General features: G+C 57.8%; 3 protein-coding genes across 11 annotated transcripts in view; 1 reads left to right on the forward strand and 2 right to left on the reverse strand.

The window, feature by feature from the left end:
* Positions 1-5,456, forward strand: part of LOC141977803 (GRAM domain-containing protein 2A-like) — a 30,451-nt gene extending 24,995 nt beyond the window's left edge. For all 4 annotated transcript variants that reach the window (XM_074939492.1, XM_074939490.1, XM_074939493.1 and 1 more), the window contains 3 exons: positions 486-582; positions 1,134-1,241; positions 3,954-5,456. In XM_074939492.1, the coding sequence (XP_074795593.1) occupies positions 486-582; positions 1,134-1,241; positions 3,954-3,969 (221 nt within the window). In that variant the 3' untranslated portion in view covers positions 3,970-5,456. The remainder of the gene's footprint in view (positions 1-485; positions 583-1,133; positions 1,242-3,953) is intronic.
* Positions 5,457-6,249: 793 nt separating this feature from the next.
* Positions 6,250-12,112, reverse strand: TEKTIP1 (tektin bundle interacting protein 1). The gene is made up of 4 exons (XM_074939486.1): positions 11,955-12,112; positions 10,947-11,179; positions 7,374-7,499; positions 6,250-6,781 (listed from the first exon to the last, which is right to left on the reverse strand). The coding sequence occupies exons 1-4, from the start codon at positions 12,026-12,028 to the stop codon at positions 6,639-6,641; spliced, it is 576 nt and encodes a 191-aa protein (XP_074795587.1). The 5' UTR covers positions 12,029-12,112; the 3' UTR covers positions 6,250-6,638.
* A 4,090-nt stretch (positions 12,113-16,202) lies between these two features.
* Positions 16,203-17,618, reverse strand: part of FZR1 (fizzy and cell division cycle 20 related 1) — a 34,763-nt gene continuing 33,347 nt past the window's right edge. For all 6 annotated transcript variants that reach the window (XM_074939195.1, XM_074939199.1, XM_074939197.1 and 3 more), the window contains one exon: positions 16,203-17,382. In XM_074939195.1, coding sequence (XP_074795296.1) covers positions 17,341-17,382 — 42 coding nt within the window. In that variant the 3' untranslated portion in view covers positions 16,203-17,340. The remainder of the gene's footprint in view (positions 17,383-17,618) is intronic.

The following is a 17,618-nucleotide window of genomic DNA, read 5'->3' on the forward strand; positions in this document are numbered from 1 at the left end:
ACCCCATCCCAGCTGGTCCTAGCAGGCCCCAGATGTGCCTCCCAGCTACACCTCTGCCCATAGGGCAAAGAGCTGCTGTTGTGGTGTTTGCTGCCAGGGCATTGGCACATCGCCTCCTCGCCAGCCCTGCTGCAGGGTCAGGGCGAGTCTGACCAGGCTGGCCTCACTGCAGTCACCCCAGACTGACAGCGGGGGCAGAGCTGGGCCAGCTGGCCCCTCTGCAGGCGCTTGGCATGGACCTGGCGCAGGCTGTCCTGCAGCTCCCTTGGCTGCCACCCGTTACACACACCAGGCACCAGGCAGGGAAGCCAGTCCCTGGAGGGGGTCATCTCCTGGCTGCAGAGGGTGGCTGCTATGCAGGCTTCTGAGGGGGGCTGGCAGTCCTGGGGGGCTGTGCAGTGGCAGGTCCCCCCGATCCCTCCCAGGGTAGCTAAGGACCACTGCCCTGCCTTCCCCCCATCAGTGACGGCTCCTTTTCCCGGCAGAGGGGGCGTGGCCAGGCAGGCAGACGAAGAAGACGCCCAGGGGCTGGTGGGCGCAACTGAGCACCCTCAACGTCATCATCCTCATCTACCTGCTGCTGTGAGTCCCGGGGCAGTCAGCCCAGCGGGCACCAACAGGGCCTATTCAAGTGTGGCACTGGGCAGCGCTCATAGCAGGGCACCATATGCTAGTGCCTGCCCCCCCCCAGCTCCAGTGCCCGCAGACTCAGCCTGGTGCTCCTGGCACAGGGGAGATGTGGCACTGGGGCAGAACGTGCCGGTCTCCGGTTCTGTGCGCCGAAGCCCCAGCCGGCTGGTGCCCTGGCTGCCGGCTCCTGCTGTGCCTTGCATAGACTGACCCTCTCACTGTGTGCGTGGCACCTGGGGGCAGCAGCCTGCTGCATTCCCTAGCTCCCTGCCGGGCTATGCCACACCCAGCAGCTCCCAGACGGAGCTCGGCGGCCCCCAGCCGTCACATGAGAGCTTGGAGTTTGCGATTCTACTCTGGCTAAGCCCAGCTCCTGTGGGCAGCCTGCCCTGGGGTCCAGGCACTAAGCAGCTATTTGTCAGCCCAGCTTCGCCAGGGTGAATGCCCCTGCCCGGTGTGCCAAGCTGGCCCGGCTCTCTCTGTTCACACTGCCCTCCCCGCAGGGTGGTGGTGTTGCTGCTGTCCTCGGGGTACATCGGCCTCAGGATCGTGGCCCTGGAGCAGCAGCTGATGTCAATGGGGGCCTGGCCAGAGCTCGACCTGCAGCACCAGTGAGTAGCAGGGCCCCGCGGGGGGAGCTGGGAGAGGAGAGAACCAGCAAGCGGGGAGGGCCCCAGCCCCCGCTCCCAGCCATGGTCCAGGGCAACAGTGGGGACCCCAAACCCTGGGTCCCTTGGGCAGGTCACGTCCCCTCTTCGGGCTGTTTGAGGGGCGGCTGCTGTCTCTCGGGTGTCTGTGCTGGGCCTGGCACAAGGGGAGAGAGAGCAGCCAGCCGGCCCCTACTGGCTGGGCGTGTTGGGGGACCCCCAGCCCCCCTGGTGGAAAACACAGGGCCCTTAAGTCAAGACTCCCACCCAGAGCCACGGCAGCTGGACCCCAGGGGTGGCACTGCACCGTTTGCAGGGGGCTTTGCTGGGGGGCTGGGGAAGGCAATGCCTAGATCCTGGTCGGCCAAAGGACTCCTCGGTGTCTGCTCCAGTGAAAGCCCCTCAGTCCTTTGCCCCCCGCAGGGCTGGGTGTCTCCTGGTGTGTGGCACGCAGCCTGGGCGTGCAGTAAGGGGCGTGCGAGGAACTGCCTGCCTGCCATTTTCTGTTTGCCATCGGGTCCTGGGCCGGTAACGTCCATGCAGCCAAATCTCAATTCCCCGACGAGCCAAGGAAGCGGGACACCAAGGGGGGCACGTGGCCTTCCCCCCGTGACTTCTCCCCACCCAGCCTGGGGCCTCAGTGCTCTCCCCATCCCTGCCTCAGCCCGCGTTACCTGGGGGGGCTCTGCCCTCCTGCTGTGCCGGACACCACCCCCAGCCCCGTCCTCCGGCGGGGCTGTACAGACCCAGGAGATGAGTGTGGAAGGGCTGGGGGCGGTACAGCCGCGCTGGAGGAGGTCACCGCGGCGGTTCCCTGCTGAATGTGCCCTCCACGCTCAGCTGGGGACTTGGGCCTCCAGGCCCGGGGGCAGGGAGGGGAGCAGCTGCCAGAGACGGGAGCCCCTTGCTTGAGTGGGGTTCGCTGGGAGAGACCAGGGGAGCAGGGGGATTCCTCCCCCCGGCCCAGCCCGTCTCTGCCTCCCCTGCCCGTGCCTGGCTCCTGCTCCCAGCTGGAAGCTCTGCTGGGGCCCTGCTACCTGGCTGCAGCTCCAGCCAGGGACAGGCCCAAACTCAGCCCTGGCCCTGGCAGGGAACAGTGGCCACCCTTCCTCCCCATCGCCCTCGGCCCTGAACCGGGGCGGGGCCCGCAGCCCGGCACAGGCCCCATGAGGGAGGGGGAGGGGAAAATGAGGAAACCGAGGCCCAGAGATTAATGATTTGCCCCCAGGAAGTGGTGAGGGGGCTCCCCCAGCCCAGCGCTGTATTCCCACATCCACCAGCTCCTGCGGGCCTCCACTGGACACACGCAGCCCCAGTCACACCCCCAGCCACCATCACGAGGCCCAGGGCAGTGCTGCAGGGAGCCCGGCGGGGCTGTGCGCACAGCCCAGCGTCTGAGGGGGGCAGGACGAACGGGGGAGAGTGCCGACGCCCTGGCAGCAGGCAGGATTCCCCAGGGCGCTAACCCCTGCTTTTGGCAGAGGCTCAGCAAAGGCAAACGGGCAGGGAGCCGCCCCAGGTCTCCGACCGACACTGGGCGCCAAGGTACGAGGCACGCAGGCCTCACTGGAGCCTGCAGCTGTTGGCCCTAGGAGGGCAGGCGCTGGGTGCAGGGCCAGGCATGGAACCCAGGAGTCCGGGCTCCCAGGCCCAGGGCGCAGCAGGTAGCCATGCTCCTGTCAGTGCTGTGCAGGCTGCGTCGTTCTTTACCGGGCGGAAATGAGTGTCAAGTCCCTGGCTCTGGGCCCATGGCTGTGGAGCCGCTTGGCCTTTTCCTGCTGTTCCCTTTATGCTCATTTCACACGGGGTGTGTCGGGGGGGGAGGCCCCAGCTGCAGAGCAATTGGCTTTCTGCCTCCCCGTCCCCTCCTAGAGAGCCACGGCCCCACTCCGGGTGCGATTCACCACCTGCTTGGGGTTAACGGGAGGTTGCCTCGCTAGCACCCGATCACCGTGTAGGGAAACAAAGGCGAGGGGGCACCCAGAGCCCCCACTGGTGGGGCTGGACCTGCTCCTGGCCTGCTGCGCTGTGCCCCCAGCTCCATGCCAAACAGGGGGGCACTCATCACCCCCCACGCCAGCCCCTTGGTCAATGGCAGTTCCGGGTTGTGGGGGGCAGGCAGGGTGGGACTGAGAACAGCGCCTGTGATGGGTGCTGGGGTCGTCACTGGAGCAGTCATTACACCCCATTTAGTCAGCAGCGAGCGATGAGAAGTGACCGGGCTGTTATCCCCAGTGGGCTGGGAGGCCGTGTCCCTGCAGCCACCACAGCCCGCCCGCTTGTGGCACCGTGTGAGCAGCCACTAGCCCGAGGCTGGCAGGCTTGGCTGCACCAGGAGCCCTGGCCCACATGGGCTGCGGGCATGGCACCAGTGGGATGCTTCGTCTGCAGCTGGCCCTCGGGTTACTCTCCAGCCGCAGCCTCAGGACCCTGCTGGGGGATTTGTTAGCTGGACGAAAGGTGGCATTACCACCCCCTGGTGGGGAGAGTCGGCTGCAGTTTCAGCTCTTGGCCCCCCAGTAACTGGGGGGATTCCATTTGTTTACGGAGGAGGGGTTGAACCCACGCCAGGTGCCCTCTGAGCCAGCCTGTCTTTTCACAATGTTGCTGCCCCCCACAGCTGTAGTAATTTGCCCCGATCATTTGCTTAACCAGTTTTCTCTTGTTTATGTGAAGATACAAGACAACCTGAAACCAGGGCGGAGTCAGGCTGCACTCAGGGCCAGAGCCTTGTGCCCCCGAAGGACCAGGCTTGCTGCTGGCAGATGCCACCCTTAAAAATGGGCTGGAATCCCATGGCCACACATCAGCTCTCCCCCCCATCCTGAGCTGTGTCTTGCCCTCAGCAGAGCTGGGGCTGATTTTTAAGGAGACCAGGGGAGGGAAATTAACCAACAAGGCCTGGACCAGGAACCACTCCTCGCTGCTGAAATGCAGACAGAGCAGTGCGGATGCAGAGGACAAGCTGAACTTCTCCTTCTGAGCGGTCGGGAGCTTCAATGCTGTGCCTTAAAGACCCCCCTGTGCTGCGTTTCATAGTAACCTGCAGAAGCCCTGGTGCAGCTGATTTCGTTGCACTTGGGCTTCCCACTCAGCCACACGGTTGGCAACCTCCGCCGTACCGGACGAGGGACTGAACTGCACTGAGCAAGCAACTTTCACACAAACCTCAGCTGAGGCAGCAAAACCGTGATGGAATCGGTCCGGCTGCTGCATCCTTGTGCCAAAAAGGAAACGGGCGTTTTTGGCTTCCGCCTGGGGCCCTTGGTGAGAACATAGATCACAGCTCCAGCCGGGCCGGGAGGGGAGCCCTGTCCCGAGTGAGCAGTTGCGTGGCTGTCGCAGAAGCTGTGCAAGGGCGCTGGCCTGCCAGGCCCAGAGGCAAGGACAAGCCTCCTGCTGACCTCCCTATGGCGTTTCACTCCTCCAGCACTGAGTGGCACAGGGACGCTCGGGGCTCCCTTTGGGCACGGGCTGCTGCTGTCAGACTCCAGGGGCCCCAGCCAGGCCTGGGGGAGATGGGGCTGCTGCTACAGCCGTGGGGGGGGGGGTCCCCTAGCACCGCTGGTCACAGCCCCTGCAGCTGCTGGGAGGACTGTGGCAGCATGTGGGCCGTGGGTTCCGGTCAGTTACAGGCAGGGGGCTGGGGGTCCGCGTCATAGCACTGAACCCGGGGGATATGGCCCCCGCCCGTTCCTTCAGGAACCAAGCCCAGCACCCCGGTGCCCAGCTGGCTCCAAGAGCAGAACAAGGGCCCAAACCCACCCGCTGGTGCCACCCGCCCCAGGCTGGGGTGAGAATCCAGGTCAGACTCGTGCCCTGTCCCCATGGGCCAGACTAGCCAGCCCCTCCCCTGCTCTCCGTTGAGCTTGGCACAGTCCCTTCCTCCAGTGCTGCAGGCCAGCGCTCAGAGTCCGGGTAGCCAGGTGGTGCCTGGGGAGGGTCTGGGGCAGCACCGCAGGGCTATGCCCCAGGCTGGGCAACGCCAGACACTGCCCATGCCCATGTGGGCACTGTGCCTACCCCTGGAGTTCAACCAGCAGGATGAGCCATTTCCTACAGCCCAGTGCTGCTGTCGGCCGACCCCGGCAGCTTGCCTGTGTCCATCCCCCACAAGCCCCCGGGGCCATGAGAGGAGGGTGGGGTAAAGGGCTGGGGTCTGTTGTTAATAAAGACAAGCCAGCCTCACGCTCCAACTCGTGTGTCTGCAGCAAAGCTCTAGGCCTGCAGGGAGGGCTAGGAGCCCAGGACAGAGGGATCCCATGGGGTGGGGGCCACTTGAATCCCTGCTATTCCCCTGCCCTGCAGCAGGACCCTCCAGCCTGGACCCCGGGGGACGTTGGGCCCCTGCCTTGCCGGCTCCCAGGACTGGCTCTGAGGAGGGAGAAGCCAGGCATGGGGGCGCTGGTGAGTGAGTGGGTCCTTGAGAGAGCGGGGGTGGGGAGGAGGGCCAGGTAAACCCAGCTGCCCAGGCAGGAGAGTCCTTGGGGGGGGGGGGGGGAGGGGGATAGTCTCAGGAAGCTGCTGGACCTGCTCATCCTTTCATGGCTGGGGCAGAACCGTTGTCAGCCCCTGTGGCTGCCTGGAGCGGGAACAAAGCAGGGGTGAGATGGTGGGTGAGCCCTGCCCCGGGCACGGCCAGCTCAGGGCAGCAATGATGCTGCAGAGGAAGAACAGAGCAGCAAGCCTGGGGGCCCAGCATCAGCTGTATCCCCTACAAGGCCCCAAGCCAGGGTGGGGAGGAGCCCAGAGCAGGTTCTGCCCTTGGCACCTTCTGCCAGGGGAAGGGAGGCCAGGGGACTAGGGGTGGTGGGTGAGCCCAAGAGCACCCTAGTAAGTGCATGTCAAGGGGAACCTGGGCCCAGCCTGGGAGCACAACCAGCCAGGAGCCCTCTTGCCCTGCCCACACGCAGCGCCGGTGCCTGCCCAGGGCAGAAACGAAAGTTGCGGGGGGGGGGGGGGGGGGGAGGGGGTCGCTGTTAACCCCTCTGGCTGCCGCCCACTCCGGCCCCAGGGCTCGGCCGAGGGGCAGGGGTTGGGCAGAGGAGGGAAGGCAGCCGGGAGTTTCCCGTGTGGCGATGCTGTGTGCTCCTGGCGGGAGGGGGAGCCCGCTGGGGGTGGCATGGCACTGGAGGCGGGCGCATGGGTGGGCAGGGCCTGCTGCCAGCTCAGCCTGCGCAGACACAGGCCTGCCGCGGGTACTCCATGTCCCCAGGGCTGCTGGCCACGAGCCCAGAGCCAGGCTCATTGCAGCAGGACTCCCAGGAGAGCCCCTGGCAGCCCTGCCCCTGGGGGCGGCTCACCGCCCAGCCCGGCTCGCTCCCCTCAGCCCCCCAGAGGCAGCCTGTGGCAGAGCAGCGTTTACTGGTCGGTGGAGGGCTGGGCACTGAAGAGCGGCCAGGTGTGGAGGTCCCGGGTGGTGAAGGCGGGCCTGTGGGCGGCCAAGCCGGGGACGTAGCCAGCGTGTCCCTTCAGCTCACGGCTGGCGCGGTTACGGTTGACAACTGTCGAGGGGAGAAGACAACAAGTGAGTGGGGGGCATGGGAGAGACTCCGAGAACCACGTTGGGAGCAGCCAGGCTTCGCCCATTGATTTAACGCTGCTGGCCCCTTCACACGCCTTCCCCAGGGCGCTCGGGGTGCTGCGGATCTTAACCCTGCTTCGCAGCTGGGGGACAGGAGAAGGGACGTGCCCCACCTGTGAGAGGCCATGGGAACAGGACAGGGGCCAAGCTGCACCCAAACCCACCTCCCCCTTTACAAACATACTCAGGCTAATGACATGAGACTTAGCACTGCTCCGGGCCTTGCCCCCCCGGCAAAGGAGGGGCCAGATCACTAGCCCTGCCCCGAGAAGGAAAGCGATTTGCCCAAGGTCTTGCAGGGAGTTGATGGCAGCATGAGGGGCAGAAGCCAGGAGTCCCCCAGCACACTGGCTCTGGGCCCCCTGCGTGTGTGTGTGGGGAGGGGGACATGGGGAGTGGGGGACAAGGAGAAGACTCAGAAGCAGCAAAAGGTCCATAGGGGGTGGGAGTCAGTGACCTGCTTTGCCCACTCACTCCCCCCAGCCCTAGAGATCAAAGCCACAAGCTCTTACCATACTCCTTTCCGAGGATGGGTCTGTCTTTCCACAGGAAGGCCCCCCACCTGGTACTGGGCTCCAAGTACTGAGCTGGGACCACTGGGTCATACCACGATACCTCCTGCAGGTGCTGGGCATAGGCTGTTGGAGAAAAGCAAGCTGAGCAGAGTCACCGGGATGGGGCCGAGGCGTGGATAGAGGAGATGCAAAGCATGTTCCAGCAAACCCCACGACAGACTGTGTGGGAATAATCTTCACAGCAGGCAATGTTCCTGCTGAGCTCAGCCAGTCAGCGAGGGGCTAGTGCCTTGAAACCCGCAGGTTCCCCTGCCTTATAATTATTTATCCTACTTAACACAGCTCTGGCTAGTCTTAATAATGTGATCCTTTTCTTGTAACCATGTAAACTCCAGGCCTCGTTAATGTCTTGTGGCAAGGGGTTCTACTGGCTGGTTAGGCACCGTCACATGCAAAGGGTAACATTTTACACCTCAATCATAGTGCAATCAGCCTCGTGCAAAATACTGGTTTTAAATGCATAGAAAAGATATTTCCCTGGCCCCTCTCCCCACTGCCTCAGCTTGTCAGTTACTTGAAAACTGATTTCCCCAAAACATCCCAAGGAGTCACCAGGGGGGACAGGGCCTGGCACGGAAAATTTCAGCCCCCAAGGAGATTTTCCCAGGAGGTCACAAGCGAGTGACTTTGTGTCTTGCAACCCCCACGTGAAGCGCAAGAGATTTGCGAGCTGAGCCCGCGTTCCCCAAAGAGGGAGGAGCGGGGCTCTGCAAAGATGGGGTTAGGTTGGGGCATGTGCAAAGCAGCAGCCAGGGCAAGGGGGCAGAGGGAGTTCTTAGCCCCTGCATTGCAGAAACTCAGGCCCAGCTGATGCAATTTTGCATCACACCCAGTCAGCGTGCATCTGTCAGCATGGATCCGTCCGTGCTGACTTGCCTCATGCCCTGATCCGTGGTGTCCTGGCCCCGGGGCCTCCTGCCGCAGTGAGGAGGAGAGCTCCTTCTCCACCTCCAAAACGCAGGTACCAACCTTCCCTGCACAGCTGTCCAGGTCCTTCCAGCTGTTGCACAAAGAATGTGAGCTCCCCCTACTGGACTGTTGGTGCATCATACTGACCCCGAGTGTCCAGCACGGCCCTGATTCCCCAACGTGCCCCCGAGGGCCCTGGCACGTTCCCACAAGGGGCAAATGCGCAGAAGCAGCGATGGGTGTGTGACTCATGCAGAGCATCAAAGCCTCAACTTGCTCCCACTTCCCATAACCTTGGGGCACCCTCGACCTCCCTCCCCCAATCACTGCCCACAGCCTCGCTTGCGTACGGCGCGGCCTTGACGCTGCCTCTGTGGAAATCCTGCATTTCCCCTGGCCTTAGCTACAGCAGCTCTGGAGCAATCCCTTCCCCCACTCCCACGAGGGCCGGTTAGCCAGGCTCCAGCGCACACGCATGGTTAGAGGGGGTCCCATCGGCCCTGCCTGGGAATCAAGGTCAGCTCAAGACGTTCCTTTACAAAAAGCCTGACAGCAATTAGGCCACTGGTCTCATCTTGGACAGTCAGCTCTTCAGGGCAGGGAGCGTCCCCTTGGTCGGTGTTTGTTCCGCGCCCATCACAGTGGGGTCCCAGGTGCTAGGATAACACACTCACTAAAAACTCATCATGTAGGCAGGTTGCCATTGCTACGCTCGGCTCACTCCCTAAAGGAGCCTGGCACGGAAAGATGCCCCATGCCATTAATTTGAATTTACCCACATCACCTCTGTATTCATTGTAGAGATGAGACTCCCGTGGCCTATAAAACTACCGACTTGATTCCCCCGTTGCACCGACCCCATCGGCACTCATGCCAGGGCCGAGCGAGCGCAGAACTGGGCTGAAAGCTAATTGGCCTGACGCCCCGTTGCCCTGCACTGGTGCTGTGCAGACACAGGGCAGCAGGCAGCCCCCGGAGCTTTTAGGGCATTGGTTGGGGCTGTTATTAAATGGCTGCTCCAATCGTGTGTTTAGCACATATTTAGCCAAACAAGAGGAGGAGAATCTGCAAGATAATCAGTCAGGTTTCTTTCAGCACATCTTAGTGACATTATTAGTAGTTTTTTTTTAATTAGCGAAGTGCCTTGGAGCATGTCTCCACTGCAAATCCTCCCACCCCCACCTGGCAGTGAGTGTAAGAGGCCAGATCTACAGCCCTATGCCCCCAGGGTTTGCACTCCCCGGCCGAAAACAGCTGTGCTGACGTTCCCACTCCAGCTCTGGGACCCGGCGAAGGGGTGGGTCTCAGAAGGCAAATGGGAGTATCTGTACAGCTGTTTCCAGCCCTGGAGCACAAGGCTGAGTTTGAAGCCCTGGACTCAGACTCGCTGCTGCAGGGTTTTGTTGCCATGCCATTGGAGTCCGGGCCCGTGACCGCAGTTTCTGTGCGCTGGGGGCTGGGGACACAGAACACGAGGCCAGTCCCCTGCCGCCGCAAGCCTCAGCAGAGATTTTTGAAAAGGACGTAGGTCAAGAGACTAACCAATTTATTTGAGCATAAGCTTTTGGTTAGTCTCTAAGGTGCCACAAGTACTCCTTTTCTTTTTGAAAAGGATGATTAGTCAATGTTCTATTTCCCAGCATCCTACAAACTCGTCTTAAGGACGATACACATAAGTAGCCAGCCAGCGAGCTGCGATCAAGAGCCCAATGCCTCAGGGAATACAGCACTAATGAGCGTCAGAGCAGAAAGCTTTCAAGGAAGGTTCTGTTTAGGCCCCTGCTCTCCTCTGGATTCCAGTGCCGAGCAGCGTAGCACCGGCTGGGAACCTGGCGTGAGGGGAGCATTCAGAGAGACTGGCGTGGAAATACGATTTAAACTTTCCTATCAATCATTATCGGCCTTTGAGATCCTCTGATGGAAAGGGCTGTACAAACATTTAGCTTCACGACTCCCTTGCCCGGCAGCGAGGGAAACCAAGGCACAGAGTGGTTAGGTGATTGGCCCACATGTCACACAGCGAGTTGGGGGCAGAGCTAGGAATGGAACCCAGGATTTCTGCCATAGTGCAAGACCCAGAAGTGAGCAGCCACCCTGCACATTCACCCCCAGTTACTGAGTCCGCACTGGGGCTGCACTCCCCTGGGCAAGGTGCTAGGAACACTGGGGTCACCCCCACGGTTCTTGGCGCTGCACTCTACTGGGGGAAAACTCGCCTGGCCTTGCTCAGCACCGGGCCCGTCTGCAGAGCAAGACCTTCCCCAGAACCGTCCCGGGCGATGACAGGAGCCAGCTGTTGGTATCAATGGGATGAGTTTTGGAAGCAGGTGGCTGGTGCCCTGCCCCAGGGGAGGCATTTTGACAGTGGCTTGTCACCCTGTGCAGGGCTTTGCAAGGGGCTCCCGCGGGCTGCGGGCAGACACGGGGCAGCTGCAGGGTTTAGTGGCTGGTGGGTCCCGCTGTGGTGAACGGCTCTGGGAACGGTCTCGATCTGCAGACAGGCAGAGTGCAGGACACGAGACCGAGGGCGGGTTTCAAGTTCCGCACACCGGCGCTCTCTGTCTCCGCACACGGCCCCCACTCCCAGCCCCACCTCCTTACCAGGGGGCAAGGTCTTCCGCTCCCTCTCGGCATGGGAGCAAGCCCAGCGGTGGTAGGCCTCGCGGCTCAGGCCGCTGGTGAGCGTGTACCAGGCGTCTCGGTTGTTGCTGTTGGTCAGCCCAGTGTACCAGGTCTGGGAGATGGCATCTCGGCCCATGGGGGTGCACTTCCAACGCACGGCCTGCTTCAGGATGGGGGCATTGCGGGGCCCGTGCAGCGTGAGGTACTCGTCACTGCGGGCGGAAAGGAGCCGTCACTGCACTATCTCCCGCCGAGGGAGGGATCGCATGGCCAGTGGGACAGGGAGAGAACACGTGGGGCCAACCTGGCTCCTGCTCCAGGGAGCGCACACAGGGAACTCAGAGCCAGGCTGCTGGGGTCAGGGCTCAGCGAGCTGGGGCAGGAGCTCAGAGAAAGCTGCTCCCCACAGTGGAGAATGGGGGATCCCTAGGACACCCACATGGGCTCAGCTAGCAGTCAGAACACGCATGCACACACGTGTCCTAGGTTTGGCCAGGGGTCAGAGGGCACACGCACACGCTAGTGAGTAACCAACTGCTGTCTAAAGAAGGCAAAGGATGCCTGTCAGCCACACGCAACATGCAAGAGCCCAAGATTTACATGGAATGGGGGCAGGGGGTCCATTGAGAACCTGGTAATGAGGGAGAACAGCCAGCAGTGAGGGGTACAGCAGCCCGTTGGTTTCAGGGTTGCTTCCCATCCCAAAGAGGTATTTTGGTTCCCTCTTGGCCGCCAGCTTGGCTGCCTGGCAGACTCAGTGCTACTCACCTTCCGTCACAGACCCTCTCACTGCATTCTGGGAGCAGATCATCATCCCCACTCTACCACCAGGGAAACTGAGGCCCAGAGAGGCAAAGTGACTGAGCTGAGATTGGGACTCAGGAGGGCCTGGCTCCCAGCCCCGCTTCTCGCTGCCACCAGCCAGCGAGGGATTCCGGGTATTACAAGAGACCGAGACCTGCGGTCGGACGCCGGCAAGCCTCTCACCTGTACAATGGTGTCGGGAAGTCTGTCTCCAGCGTCCCCTGAGGGACGTATGGTCGGTCTGCCCCCAAATCCATGTCCCCTGTGCCCGCCTCGTCCAGGCCACGCTGCCCCTGCCCGGGCTGCTGCCGGCTCACTGCTGCTGCCAGTCATCCTTCTGGGCTACTGTTGCCCAACACAAAGCATGGCAACCATCCCCTAGCAACCACGCTGGCAAAGCAGGAGGCAGCTAGACTCTGCCAGGAGTGGCAGGTTTAGGGCAGCCGCCCTGGGGGCGGGATTCAGGACCATTCCCTCCGGGGGAATGGGAAGATTTTCTTCTGGCTCCTCTCAGTACAACGAGGCAGGGTGCCCTAGGATCCGATCTGGGCTGTCAGATCCACCCCCGGCTCGATTACACCTTGTGAGTTTGCCTCGTTCAGTTCCCACCCCCTGCACATGTACGCTTCTGGCTGGGCCGCTAGGATTTGCAATGCTTCCCCCGCTAAGGTGTGTGTGTCGGGGGTATTATAGCAGTGGGCAGCCTACCTGACTGACACTCTCTGGTCAGTCGCTTTTCTTGCTCCATTCCTGCCTGTGGGGCAACGCACAGACCCCTGCCGTCAGTAACCCTCAGAGCCAGGAGGGCAGGATAGCTGGGTAGCCTTCTTGCTGCAGGGAATTCAGTTTTCACCCCAATGACCAGATCCTCCCTCCAGCAGAGAAGCCTCCTGGCAGCACCCCACCCGCCTAGACAGGACGCCTAGTACGGCATCGCACCCATCAGAGTAGGGCAGATAGTGCGCAGCTCAAGCCAAGCACAGGAGAAAAGTGAGGTACGGGGACTCCAGCAGCAATCAGCTCCCTAAATTCTCTCTTGCAAGCACAAAGTATTTGAGCCAGTTACCAACTCACAAGGGAAGATTAAACCCTCCTTTAGCTCTGGTGCTTTAGCCAGCCATTTCAAACCTCCCTCCTCCACAAAGGGCGCTCGCGCTCTCAACGGGCAAACTGAAATCTGCACTTCTTCCTTCAAAGGGAGACAACGGCCCAATCTATACACAGTGCCCAGCAGCACCTCTGTGAAAAGTATTCCTTCCTGACCCCTGTGATCTGTTTATGTACTGAAGCATGAGGATTTGGTTATCCCCATCTTGGCGCACACAGCTGCATGGATTACTATTCTTAGTAAGACAAGGGTGGGTGAGATAATATGGGGAGGTCTCACCATCTATAACCTGACCACTACCACCATGTCTGTCTAATATCCTGGGACGCAATAGGCTACAACTAGTCTGCAGACGTTGTTTAATATGTCACCCGCCCTTTAGTGTTCAACCACCACCACAACACAGGCTCTGTCTCCCGGTGTGCGGTGCCTTGTCCGGGGCACTTGCCCATTTCCCCAGTAGTATCGCCCATCTGGTCTCTTAAATCTTTCCTTTGACAAAAGTGACACTCATTTCTTTATGCAGGGTGGATGCAAAAATCCTCTGTCAAACACTGCTTAACATCTACAGTGGGGGTAGTCAATAGGTGGTCCCCGGTCCAAATCTGGAGACTTTTCAGCGGACTGCAGGGCTCACAGAGGCTCAGGGCTTCAGCCCTGCAAGGGGGTGCTTCAGTCCCGAGGTGCTTCGCGTGGGGCTGAAGCCCTGAGTCCAGGCGCATTTCCCACAGGGCTGAAGCCCCACCAGAGGGGCACCGGGACTCGGAACATCAGCCCAGGATCCACACAGCACTTTAAAGCATAACATCACTCACAAGTTTCACATGAAGCTTTAAAGAAAGTGACACCAGGCTTAAATTCACAATGTATTTAATGCCAGTTACATTGCTTTACATGAAAAGTTACAACGGTCTCCATATTCCACCCCCCCCCCACCATATGATGAATTATATGTAACAATGCCACAAGTTCTTAGAATTTACCTGCATAAACTCTGGGGAGACCTTTCAAACTGCCTGAACTGTACAAGTCAGAAACGTTATGGTTCATACATTGAAATAAGTGTACGCAAGTTTTTCTTCTTCCATTTACAACACTATTGAGCACACTCCAGACAGCCAATCGCTTCACACGAGTTGCATACATGAGATTCTAGACACAAATGCCCCCAGCACCCCCTCCCCCCCAAAAGATACCTTTTGAGGACACTCCACTGGCCCCAGCAAACTACCTCCTTTGGCAACTGCACGGGAAACGGGGAAATTTGTGCTGGTATTTTTTTATGTCCACTAAAGACGGTCTTTAACATTGCTCTCCTCCCCTCCAACCAGGTAGCTGATACATTCAACCATAAACCAGCTATGGGATCAGGAATCAACTATCCATCCCTGCTAAGCAGAACAATAGAACACAAAGTAACCTGTCCTGCTCCCAAGGCAGGCGTTAGCCCAGCCTTCCGAGCAGGGGGAGGATTAGGACGCGATCATTTTGAAACGGCGTGACAGAAATAAGGGCCATGTTGTTAGAAGCAGAGAATGACAAATCGAGCGTACAGAAGGATGCTCCCTCTTGACCAAGATCTCTGTCGAATGCAATTCTCTGCTTGAGATTTCAGTGCAACACACAAGAAAGCTCCCATGCGTAACTGCAGCACAGATGCCAGAGCACCTAGATTTCTAGATTTCCCTCCACGCCCCATTATATTCCTGGGGATTACTTCAAAACCAAACCCAACGCTGCAGGCCTAAAGGAAGGGGAGGGTCTGCTCCCCTCTCCTTTCCAAAGCAAATCCTCCCCAATAAAAAGCAAAGCTCGTCTCACCATGGGTTCAAATGTTCCTTTTACCAGCTGCTTCAGCAAGGGTGGCTCTCTGATGTAGGGCGCACAAGCCTAGGCTGATCACATGCCTGACAAACAGTAAAGCTTGCTCCTCTCCAGCTTGTGGTATTGGGGCGGGCAGAGGGGATTACTGTCAGTATAGTTACCAGGACCATTGCACAACCTAGCCTGTACCTCTCCTTCCCGCCCCTCACCATGCCTGCACACACCATCAGACACCTTCCGAGTTTCTCTCCTCATTAAGTGAGCACTTTTACACAGCTTGAGCAGAGACAAATTTACTCCCCTTTCAGGGATGGTTTCCTGGTTTCTCTCCATTTACAGATTTTTCTCCAGGAGGAAAACGTTTGGTGGGTGGTTTGGACATTGAGCTAGGGGACTGGGGAACAGTTATCCCAAAGCACAGATCGCAAATGAGAAACTAAGCCACAGAAGTAACTTGCAGCCATATTCCCCCTCCTCCCAGTCACTGATTTAAGACATGCATTACTTTCCTCTGGTCCTTTCTCCATCATAATTGCCCCAGGGGGTGGAACAGGCACCCGTGACAGACCATGTTTCACTGCAAGTGATGCCTTCAATTCAGACATGCGTGCCTGGCTTAATGATCTGACAGGGTAACAATTCCTCAGTGCGTTAGCGATGTGATGGTTAAGGATGCCAAACATGTAACAAGCAGCAAGAGAGGAATCAGGAGGCCATTGCAGAACATTTTTACAGTGCCTCAGAATTTTGTGGAGAGAACCAGAGTAAAGCAGATCTGTGATGAAACGCTTTTTCGGAGGAGTGTGGGAAGGAGGCGATGGGAATATGCAGGTCCCATTTTTGGCTTCAAGAGCTCCAAGGCCATCAGTTTTGCTAAGGAACACAGCATATTCCGGGCACACTCAAGCCTTGAGAAGCACTTGTAGCACCCAGAGACCAACATCCACGCACTAGCTGTAAAGGGCACGCTTGGTCAAGGCTGTAGTGAAATGGAATCACAGTTCAAGGCAATTCTCTTTGCCAGACTTGCTACCTGAAATTTGCCCTTTCTAAAGGGGTCACTGCTGCTCTAGAGAAGCAGCTGCCTCCCACACCTCCCCCCCTGCAACCCGGGCAGTATGGTTTCACAAGAAGGTATCTGCCTAGACACTATGTACAACAGGACAAGGTCTATATATACACACACACACACACCAGCCAAGAGAAGAAAGAGGCAGCACTTACATCCAAACATTTTACAAAAGGAGGTGAGGTGGTGGGCCGAACAGCCCGATGCACAGCAGACGAGCATTGGCACATGTACAAAGTAGACAGGAACTGGCTGCTGCAAGCATAACAGCGTCTCTTTAAATTAAAAGCAAGACACACACACACACACACACACACACACACAAGTGCTTAGCATCACACCTCACTGCATTATTTCAACAAACTGGCAGGATCTCTCTCTTCCTGAAACTTAAAAATGGGCCTCTGGCTCTGACCTAATTGAAGTTTAAAAAAAAAAAAAAAAAAAAAAGCAACATTTCTCCCTTGCCTAGAACCCCTCGCACACAGACTTCCAAACACATGATGTTTCTTCTGTCCCATGTGGAAGACAGGCAACAATCTTACAGAACCTTTGTCTTTGAAAACAGATCCACAATAGTCTCTCTTTCTAAATCCATCTCAACTGCTTTTGTCCTCAGAAAGACACTGCAGCAATCAGTCTGCAATAATTGGCACAGCATAAAGCTCTAAATAAATACTCCTGGGTCTTTAAAAAAAGCCATTGTTTCCCCATTAAACTAAAAGTCTTGAGACCAGCTTTGAATGTGTAATATCAATAATTCTTTTTAAAAAAAATAATCATCTCTTTGGATTGTGCAGTAATCTTTCCTTCAGAAGAGGCAGCTGCTATTAAAATCTTTTAAAAAATTCTCAGCTCAATTTTTTTAGCCAGATACTAAGTGTGCTGAAAATTAAACTCTTAGGTGAACGTCCATGTCAAGTATTAGTCATTTTTTTAAACGGAAGAGAAAACTGTGTGTCTGAGGAAAATAAGCAGTTCTTTTTTCTTACTTGGAATATTAGTGCCAAGCAAAAACAATACCCACTCTACATTTGAGAGGCTTCTTCCCAGCTCTAACTTTTGTCCTCTCCCACCAATAAAATTTGATCAAGTCTGACTAACTCAGACTTGTGTCAAATCAGAGAATGATGAAGAACCCAGAGCAGCATTCCAAACGCCTCACAAAGAAATCCCACCCCCCACAATACTCATCTCTCACAGAGGTTACAAAGCTGCAGTTGGGATGCCCTTGGCCTAGTCTTCCTTATCATGGTCCACATCACACAAGTTCTACCCTATGTATAAAATTAGATACTTTAGTTTTTCCCTCTTGCACCTGTTCCCCTTTATGAAGAATGAATTCTTAACCCTTTGATAATTGCATCACCCTCCCAGCCCCACCCCAAATACTGTCCAATATGGTTCGCAATCATGTATTTAAGAAGAATCTTGAAAGTCCAGCCTCCAAACCCACTGGCACTCCCCTTCCCCTCTTCTGGTTGATAGCGAGAGGTTCCATACACGCCAAGTTAGTGGTTCGTTCCTGGCACATCGTGCCGGGGTCCCCTGGTGTGCAATTACAGGGTTTACCGTATCCTGGTGAAGAGATTCAGAACAGACACAGACTCCTGCAAAAAATGAAGAGAAAAGTTTTGAACCCAAGATCCCCACTCTAAATATTCACTGAGAAAATGGGTTGAGCGCAGACAGCTCCACCACACTGCCTCAGCCCTTTCCCCCACACACTCATTTCTGCCACGAAGCCAGGGCTCGAGGCAAACCAAGCCAAGGGAAATGGTCTGGGGCTTGCCCGACATTAGAGGACAAACCTTCATAGAATATCAGGGTTGGAAGGGACCTCAGG

This window comes from Natator depressus, chromosome 25, assembly GCF_965152275.1.
Source record: "Natator depressus isolate rNatDep1 chromosome 25, rNatDep2.hap1, whole genome shotgun sequence".
NCBI classification, from domain to species: domain Eukaryota; kingdom Metazoa; phylum Chordata; order Testudines; family Cheloniidae; genus Natator; species Natator depressus.

Bases quoted from the DNA above. Each gene is read 5' to 3' on its own strand.
- TEKTIP1 (XM_074939486.1), bottom strand. From the start codon at position 12,028: ATGGATTTGGGGGCAGACCGACCATACGTCCCTCAGGGGACGCTGGAG. The intron at 11,180-11,954 runs GTGAGAGGCTTG...TTCCGCCCGCAG, and splicing joins TTCCCGACACCATTGTACAG to TGACGAGTACCTCACGCTGC. The intron at 7,500-10,946 runs GTAAGGAGGTGG...TTTCTCCAACAG, and splicing joins GCGGAAGACCTTGCCCCCTG to CCTATGCCCAGCACCTGCAG.